We start from the raw sequence: 9399 nt of genomic DNA, 5'->3' as shown, positions 1-9399 counted from the left end.
TAGCTCGTATGAAACACCATAAAGGCATTTATCGTTGCTATCAATAATTATAACCCTCTCTAAGTCCCTTTTCAATTATCAATTAAAAGTGAGTAAAAGTAGGTAAACTATCCTCACTGTAAATGAGTGTACTGAATAGAAGTAGCAGCTTTTCTATCACCTTTAGAACGCTATTTGACCATCACCACTTCTGTTTTACTTGTACATGTGTCTGTGAGTTGCTGATTGCCGTTCATTATAACAATGTTTAGTACTGTCCTATAGTACTGCATGTAAATGATATATTTAGCAAAGTATTCATTTAAGATTACATAATAAAATCATATACATACATGTACAAAACATGTTCTGACAATATAAATGTTAATAATTACATGTACTGATGACACTTTTTAAATCCCAAATACAAACATTTTGTATTTCAGCTTAATATGCTCTTGTAACGAAAGCTAAGTATGTGCTGATATTTACACAGAAATACACAAGCATAAAGTCACAATCTAAATACTTATTTACAATATGTTTACAATATTTACATGTACATTTATATACATATGTATATAAACTGTACATCGTTAACTCATCATTTGCTGCTTTTTCCATTACTATGTAATGTACTCTATCATAGTCCCATATGTACATCTCTAAAACTTATTGTAATTGTTTGACAATAAAATGAGAACTTGTTAACAGTTAGAAAGCATGTAACAACAACTGGGCATTTTAAAATGTAAACTGACCCTAGTTTTAAAATATAATAAGTGAGAAAAAAAACTAAATTAGGCTGTCCAAAGTTAATCCTTTTTTAACACCACCTGCACTTGTAGAAATTATCACTTAAATTAACAAATATGATATCATTTGCAGTTATGTTCTACATTTTGCATCTACATGTATACAAATGCAATCTGTAGAAATATTGGTACAAAATATTTAGGGCACAAAATGTTTGGATCATATATGGTATACTTGCAGGGATTTTCTTTATCATAACGGACAAGACAAATATTTAAACTTCTAGTCTCTATTTTATTTCAATATTCACTGTATCTGCTAGTATAAAATCAATGTTAATGAATAAAAATTGCTTTTGTGAAAATTTTGATTAAATCTTATTGTTGATTGTCGAATCAGTGCTGTTACTTCTTTTTCGAAATTGGCACATGGAGATAGCATAATAAATGCTCTAAAGTATACATGTAGTATAGCATAGCCCTTTTAACAATTATTTTTTTTTAAGGTAAAATTAAAGGTAGAATAAACTTTGGACAACCTAACATATACATATATAACCAATCTGCGTCATACATCAATTAGTCTGGCAGGCTGGGACTAGATATCAACCCCTTGGTACATCTACCACCAGTTTGATAAACATAGTGTCCTCCTTGACATACGCAAGACTTGGATCATCAAGTTTGGCAAGCGGAATAAAGAGTGGGCACCCACTCGCAATGTTCATCTCTGTAGTGGGGCGTTTGAAAGAGCTACTGTTTGGGTCGGGGCGAAATGAGTCCACCTGGTGTTCTTTATTGTTCTGATCAAGGAGCATGAATGTCACACGGTATGAGAATGGCCATTGAAGTAAAGCATCAAAGTTACCTAAAAATTGAACCCAGTTATATAAATGATTGTCTCTCAGTGGATGTACATGTAAAGCTATGAAGTTACATTTTAATAATACTTTTCTGATGCATTCATGAAAATATGAAAAATTTTAATAAATGAAACATATTTGAAGCAAATTTTATAGAGACTTTAATACGATAGGGGTCATTAAAGCAACCTCATGTGTAACGGTAAATTCATCAGCCATACGTCATATGCACAACAAGTGATGAAGTAGGACTGATGACGTTCTTTACTTGCTCACTGGTTAAGCAGCTCTATGAGAGATGTGTGCAAGGGGAATTCATGATAGTAGGGAGCTATGCAACAATTGCAAATTTGTTCAAATAAACTTGTATATTGGTACATGTATAAAATATGTGGTTGTTCACGGTGATATATGTTTCCTAAAATCTGTCCTCAACATTTTCACATTTAATTTTTACATTTTTTAATGTTTAGAATAATTAATATGGGCATTTTTTATGCTTCATTCAAATTTTAATGTCAAATATCATGTTACAGAGTTATAAAGTTTTAAATATCCTTGTTTTGTAAACAGAGCTTGAGTCTTGTTGTTGTTTACATATGTGTCATATTGTATACATTGCAATCAAATGTTGCTTTCTTTTGTAAATAATAATATTCATAACACAATGAATCAGTCTATCCTGTTTGCAGTGAGTCAATTTGTTAAAATTATAGTTATATATTACATTACTATTTGTAAACAAATGTCAGCATAACAATCAATTCCAACCTCTGTGTCTCTCTTGTATCTTAACTTCTAACATTCAAACTTTAATCACAGGTGCTTGAGGACAGGATCGACCCCCCCCCCCATCCACACCCCCCCCCCCCCCCAGATTATAGACCCCCGGGACTTTATTATTATTTTTTAAATTATCTTTTTATGACATATTTCTAATCTAATTTATACATTCATTGCCCAAAATTGCTTAAAACAAATATTTCTAAAAAATCAGACCATCTACATATATAATATAATAAAGTCCCGGGGGTCTATATATTGGGGGGGGGGGGTGGAAGGGGGGGGGGGTCGATCCTGTCCTCAAGCACCTGTGACTTTAATCAAACATTCAGAATACCCAAGTAAACCATTTCAAACATAATAAATGAAAAATAAGATTATGAAATTTCGATCTCTTATCATGTCTACCTGGTAGGTCTCTTAAACAATGCAGAATTATAAAATATAGTGAGAGAACAAATTTGATAATAATTTTGATAACTCATAATTGAGTAGTCTAAGAAAGTAAATGTATTTTTCTAAAACAAAATAATTTTCAAGCATTAAGGTAAAAACATCAATATCTCTGAGAAAACAAATGATTTGTTATCATGGGTTATCCACAAAATACATGAACAAGTTCTGATAACTCTCAAGTATATTTATTTACACTATCTGATTAAGATTTAATCTGTAAAAAGAATAATCTAATCAAATTCATACCTCTCATGACAACAAAGAAAATTGACATGTGTGTGTTTTTGCCCATGCCATCTCCATTGGGGTAGAGTCTGGCACACATCTTGTAGCCATTCTTGCTGGAGTAGAAGATGGGGGAGTAGAGACTGGTCACTTGGTTGCTCTGTGCCTCCGATCGCCGCTTGCTCCACTCAGAAATCTTCCAGAACAGCGTTCCATCATAAGTCGTCAATTCCAGCGTCTTTATTCGCAGTTCCTGTTCAGCAAGAGCTACATCCTTCAAAGAGAAATCGTAGGTTGTTAACAAATTATTTGCATATATCAATTTTTGTGTCAATTTATACAAGAAGTAAGATAGAATATAGTAAATATATACCATTACCAAGAGCTACAAAGCAAAGTACTGTACACAAAATGGAGAAAGGTATTACTGCTAAACTTTTTGTGCAAGAATGTACATGTACATCTTCACATTCAATATGATGTTCATTGTTAAACAACAATAAACTAAACCCACCTTCAGTGAGATACTCCTCTCCAGAGCACGTATCTTCTTCTCTAGACTATCCACTACTTGCTTTTCACCCTGCCTGCCCCTCTCAACATTCTCAATTGCAGTAATACACCGTTCAATTTCTCTGTGAAGTGTCGTAACAATGCCTTCAAAGGTACCTGTCTTCAGCTCCAAGGCCTGAACTTTGGCTTGTATCACACTTGGATTTGAATTTGCTGGTGTGCCATTGGCTGCTTGATGACCTTGTAGAGTTTGAATCAGCTGTTCCTGTTGGTGAACTTTTTGTTTGAGTTCAGTGATGTGTGAAATAAACTGTCCAAGGTCACTTTGAACAATGACAGCTTCAAGCCTTGAGTTTATATCATTACGTAAAGAGTTTAAGTTGTCCGACAGAGCTTTTAAGTGGATCCCAGGACGTTTATCCAGATGCTCCACAAACTTATCTCTGCTGATCTATAGAAAGTTGAGAAAAAACTGCTAGAAGCACAGGTACATATGCAGTTCATTGTATTGATTTCTGTATGTATAAAAAATTGATTGGAATCTACTACCTGAGTAATGCATGTTTAATAAATGACAAATTCAACCAAGCAATACATGTATTACAAAAGTTTCACATCTTGTACTGGTTTCCCTATGAGTAAGACCTGTACATACATCACCACAGTCTGGTAGACATGGGACCTTCTGATTGGAACACTCTTTGTCTATGTGATGTTGCATCTAAATAAAACATATACAATAGTCAGGAATAATTCAATTTTTAATTCAAAGTTTATCAATTCCATTTTTCTCAGAAGAATTCCAACTCTGTTAAAATTATATCCCTACTCAAAGTCTTTCAGGCTTGGGGGATAGAAAACTTACAAAGCATGTTTGATAAAAATCATACACCAGTACATACACAAATCATGAAAAATCCAATAGATTGTGTATAAACTACCCATAGCTTAATTTGTCTAAATTAACCTTATAAGTACATGTATATTTCACAATATTCTACACAAATTATATTCTTATAAAGCCAGTTTGACTCACAGAGCTTAATAGAGAAATACCTTGTCTCTGGGTATTTTTTTCTTGCCACAAGAGTCACATTTGATGGGCATTTTGGGACATTCTGCATTATGTGCCTGTGTGCCAACAAATACAGAAAAAAGAATGACACATACATGTATATTTATAAGCATTGTATTATATCGAACAAAATTTAAAATTTAATATCCAACAACAGAATGTTGTCTACATTATCTAAAAACAAAAATTATTTACCTTTCTTTACCATCAAATTCTATATCAAGATTGTTGTTTGTGCAAAAAGAACCAAATACAACTACATGTAAACATAACTAAACACTATATTTCAAATGTGTTGTAGTCTTAATTCTTCACAGAAATCTTGCAGATAAGTGCTTTGACTATTTCATTGTAAGCATGCATGAAAATCCCCCTGTACAAACACCCACCTCCAGGTTCTCAACTACGACCTCTGACTGACAGTGCTTGCAGGCAATTTTTCTTTTTGTACATTCCTTGGTCATGTGATCTTGGAGGGCCTGTGGTTCAATCAAGTTACCACACAGTTGACAGGGAACTTGCTTAAATTTACACTCGGCCACATGAGCCTGAAAATCAGATTGCAGTTCAGTATTAAAATTCAACAAAATAAAGCTTATCCCATCGAAGTATGCAGTGAGGTACAAATGTAATTAAAAACAGTGAAACTTCCATATATCTAAGGATTCAAGATATTGATGTTAAAACAAGACTAAAATATAACTCCAACTATCAATGGTATTCAGAGAGTTGATGTTCGAGATGACAAAGCTTAATTGTAAATGCAGAATGTGGTACATACTTCATACTGCTTGAAGATTCCTTTCCATGTACAGTTAGGATTGATGCACTTAGCGGCCATGGCTCCCATTTCTCTTCTGACTGCATTGTCTGGGAACATCTAAAAGTTATTCAAATATTTTAAAAGCTTTCCATTGAAATGTACATTTAATAAATATGGAAAGTTTTAATCTCTTTTAAGAATAGTTCTATCATCTATGAGTTATGTTATTCTAAAATCTATATTAAATTATATTATTTTAGAGTATACATATACCTGTACTTTTTTGAAATTCTAAAACAAGGGGCCCATGGGTTACATTGCTCACCTATGCAATAATGTCCAAATGGAACCACAAACAGCTAATTACATATAGCTTAAATACATAACACAATATCAACTATTATTCCTATTCAATACGTATTAATTTCCAAAAAACATTAATAATATATTCCATTGAAAAGATAATGGCGATATAACATATTTTTAGTTCAGATGAGCTTATAAAGCAAGATCTTTAAAGGAGTGAGCAGGGTGATAGGTTATAAGATGAAAAAGAATGTGTCTTATAATTTTACTTATTGAAAGTTGAACCCTGGAGTTCTCTCCCCTCACTAACCTGGTCCATTTTCAGTATACTGTACTCTTCATCCATTGTCCCTTCTTCAATACAGGACTGACATCTCACTTGTTCATGGGACCTGTAGCAAAAATAATTGAACTATATCAACTGATAGTGTTTACCGTTCCTTTTAAAAAGTATTCATAGTAGCTGCAAAGATGTAGCCTTATTTGAGCTTTATCTAATGGGAAGGGATAAAATATTGCAATTATTCCAGTAGCAATTACAATATCTTGAAAAATAAAAGCATAAAATACATGTAGATCATATCTATATACTTATTTTATAGTTTTCTTTGAGGTTCAAAATATAAAAAAAATACAAAAAACCATAAGAATTATTTTTAATCTGTATTTAAAACAGATCGAGTCAATATTTCAATAATTCATTTTATCAATGCAAGCAGTTGATAGAATAAGCACACTTTTACAGAACCAAACATTAAAACATCCCATTTTGCGTGCACCTTGACCAAAAAAAATTAAGTGTAAAAAACATTTTACCTGATGATGCTTTCCATGCATGATCGACAGAATCTGTGACCGCAATAACTTTGTACAGGGTCTCTCAAAATCAAACTACAGTGGTTACACAGAAATTTTCTGTCAAAATTTTCCCCCATAAATATCTCTACATTGTAGCCTCCTACAACTTGTTGTGACGCCATCACAGTGTCCTATGAAATAAATTTTTTTTTAAAATTATTAATAAATGCAGTATGAACATTTTGTATTTCAAGTGCAGAAATCTTAACAACTATCAGGACAAACATAATCTCTTGATTTAACCAAATAGCTTAACTCGATGGTCTGAATATTTAATCTTTTTGCTTGAATCAATATCCAACTAGAGCGAAACCCCTATTCACACTATGCAGTGTTGTACACTGAGGTTAAGCCCCCCCCCCCCGCCCCTTCATATGAATCTCTAGTCAGGTGCCCTACCAAGTCACCAAACTGGTCTGTCGCATTCTTCACAAGAATGTGACTATACTCTGTCCCGGGTTTTTGCTTCCACCACTTTTCGCTTGATATTTCGATAATAATAAATACCTTTATGCTCAAACTACGTTCATCCACTAGTATGAAAAATGTCCAGATTATCTGTTTTGAAACGCCCCCTCTACCGCTTCAGGTTTCAATACACATCCCAAAATAGAAAGTCTACAGAGATTTTGCATTGCATCAGCCATGATTAATAAGCCCGGATGATAACGTTGAAAAATTGTGCGAGGTGTCCCGAGTACTTCCGCATGGAGAAAAGATGTAAACTCCGTAAGAAATTTGTTTTCGTTCCTGTAAACTTTTATGAATGATAAGGGATAATTTGTCAATGAAGTTATCTTGGATATTTTCCCATTTCATCGATTTCAACTGTACTTCTTTCACAGGTATGTGTATTTTTATTAAAAATCATCAAAAAGTGATGGAAGCAATAACTTGGGACAGACTATAGCAGAGAATAAAAATGGAGGAAATCAAATAAGTAAGCAGTCTGTATTGATTTCACAGACAACTATTTAGACTTTCAAATCATCAGATCTTTGAGGATTTAATATTCTCTTTTGAGAAGTAGACAGGCATAGCTTTCATCAACCTCTCTTCCATCTTCGCTAGCCAAGGGTTTTCGGTCCACTTTGCTCCCCATAAACCCTTGGCGGATTTCATTACGAAAACTCAGTGATGTGGTGGCGCTATCTAGCGAGCAACTTGAGTTGCGCCCCTTGCATATTTACATTTTAATCGAATTATACAACGGGTTATATAGACATCATGGCATTAATACAACTTGAAAACATGTTGACTACCGAATATCAGAACATAATTAACGATGTTATTAAATACGAATTAAGTTATAACCTAGGGAAAGCACAGGATGTTTTATTCATAGTGTTTTGTAAGGACCTGTACCGGTAGTGAAAAAGTCGCCGATTCATATGAAAGCTTTCATGCCATAAAACCAGGTATCGTTGTCGTGAATATTGTGGAACAAAGAAATTAAATAAAACCAGCTCATTGAACCTTTAAAAGCAATAACCATAAGCAGGAACGTATATATACTAACGGGATAGGCAACTTCTACATTCGCCATGTTTACTTCCCATGCTACCACGTGAGCCTTGACATGTTTAAGCGATCTGGTTAGACCATCGTTTGGGAGTCACTGTACTCGAGAACTTGTGTCTCAACTTTTTAAAAGCACCAAATGTTTTACCAAAGATCACACATGTGTTTTCTTCTAAAGTTTATGTTTACAAGCACTGCGATTGGATCAGCTACTTGCAGCTGCAGCCAATCATAAAACGGAGCTTGTCACCGAGTTTTCCTAATGAAATCTGCCAAGGGTTTATGGGGAGCAAAGTGGACCAAAACACCTTGGCTAGCCAAGATGCCTCTCTTCAAAAGACCTCATATTTTGATTCTGGAAAATGTATAATTTATCCGAACCAAAGACGGTCTATGCTTCGACCCATGCTATGACCCCAGGAATGAAGAAGTTTAGAAAATGATAAAATGATTTGACAGCAAGTACTTGTTGATTTTTTTGTGGCATACACTAATGTTCAAAATGTAGATATAATAGGTCTGTTACGACAGTTCAGGGAAAATGGGGTGTAATGGTAATATGGGCCTGTCCACTTCTCACAAGAGATCTGAAAGTCTAATTAGTCAGAAAAGAATATGTAAATACGCCCCTGATTCAACAACAGACATTCTGAATAATTCATTAAAATCAACTGTTTATATAATCATTGACAGACTTACGGAGAAATAAATACAATCAGAATGACGTTAAGAATATCCATTAATCAATTCGTTACGTATTAAACCGATAAAGTGGTCTGAAAAGGGGATTCCCGTCAGCTAAATATTAGATGGAAAATGCGTGAAGTTAAAGCAAGATGAGAACTACTTTCGCTTTTAGTTTTATTTCTATACAACAAATTTCCTATTGACTAAACAATATCATATCATACTTTTTAATGTACGTATAGCTATATAAAAAAATCAATATAAATGCAGTACAAATATACCTTTTTATGCCCAAACCTTGACAGGGGGTGAAGGGAACCAAAATGAACTTCAACTTCCGGATGAGTGTAATTTGCTAAGTTGTTCAAATTTGTTTCGAATAAAACAACGTAAAAATGATAAATACCTATTTTTAGAGAGAAAAAATCTTTTTATAGTTAACTATTTTCCATATCTCAACTTTTTAAAATTAGCTGTAAATGACTAACAAGTTAGGCCAACAGAGCAATTCAAGTACTATAAGAAATAAAACAAATAAAAAAAGTCTACATCTTTTTAGTTTTGAAATGAAAAAGAAACAATGAAAATTGCAAGGTATAAGTTTGCACACACAAA

The 9399-nt window shown here is 33.5% G+C and overlaps 1 protein-coding gene across 4 annotated transcripts; it reads right to left on the bottom strand.

Moving 5' to 3' along the window:
- Positions 1–135: 135 nt before the first annotated feature.
- LOC105332371 (TNF receptor-associated factor 2) lies at positions 136–9157 on the bottom strand. 4 transcript variants are annotated; one of them, XM_034447794.2, is made up of 10 exons: positions 9082–9157; positions 6535–6707; positions 6029–6110; positions 5431–5529; positions 5039–5197; positions 4631–4705; positions 4230–4295; positions 3576–4025; positions 3083–3335; positions 136–1602 (listed from the first exon to the last, which is right to left on the bottom strand). In XM_034447794.2, exons 2-10 carry the CDS (start codon positions 6696–6698, stop codon positions 1340–1342), a joined length of 1611 nt encoding a protein of 536 aa, XP_034303685.2. In that variant the 5' UTR covers positions 6699–6707; positions 9082–9157; the 3' UTR covers positions 136–1339. The 4 variants fall into 4 exon arrangements, with proteins under 4 accessions (XP_034303685.2, XP_034303686.2, XP_034303687.2 ...); XM_034447795.2 differs by having other exon boundaries at positions 9066–9134; XM_034447796.2 differs by lacking the exon at positions 9082–9157 and adding an exon at positions 8797–8926.
- Between the last annotated feature and the right edge of the window lie 242 nt (positions 9158–9399).

This window comes from Magallana gigas, chromosome 2 (genome assembly GCF_963853765.1).
Source record: "Magallana gigas chromosome 2, xbMagGiga1.1, whole genome shotgun sequence".
NCBI lineage: Eukaryota > Metazoa > Mollusca > Bivalvia > Ostreida > Ostreidae > Magallana > Magallana gigas.
The sequence above is the reverse complement of the archived record's forward strand: the minus strand, read 5'-3'. Positions and strand labels throughout refer to the sequence as shown.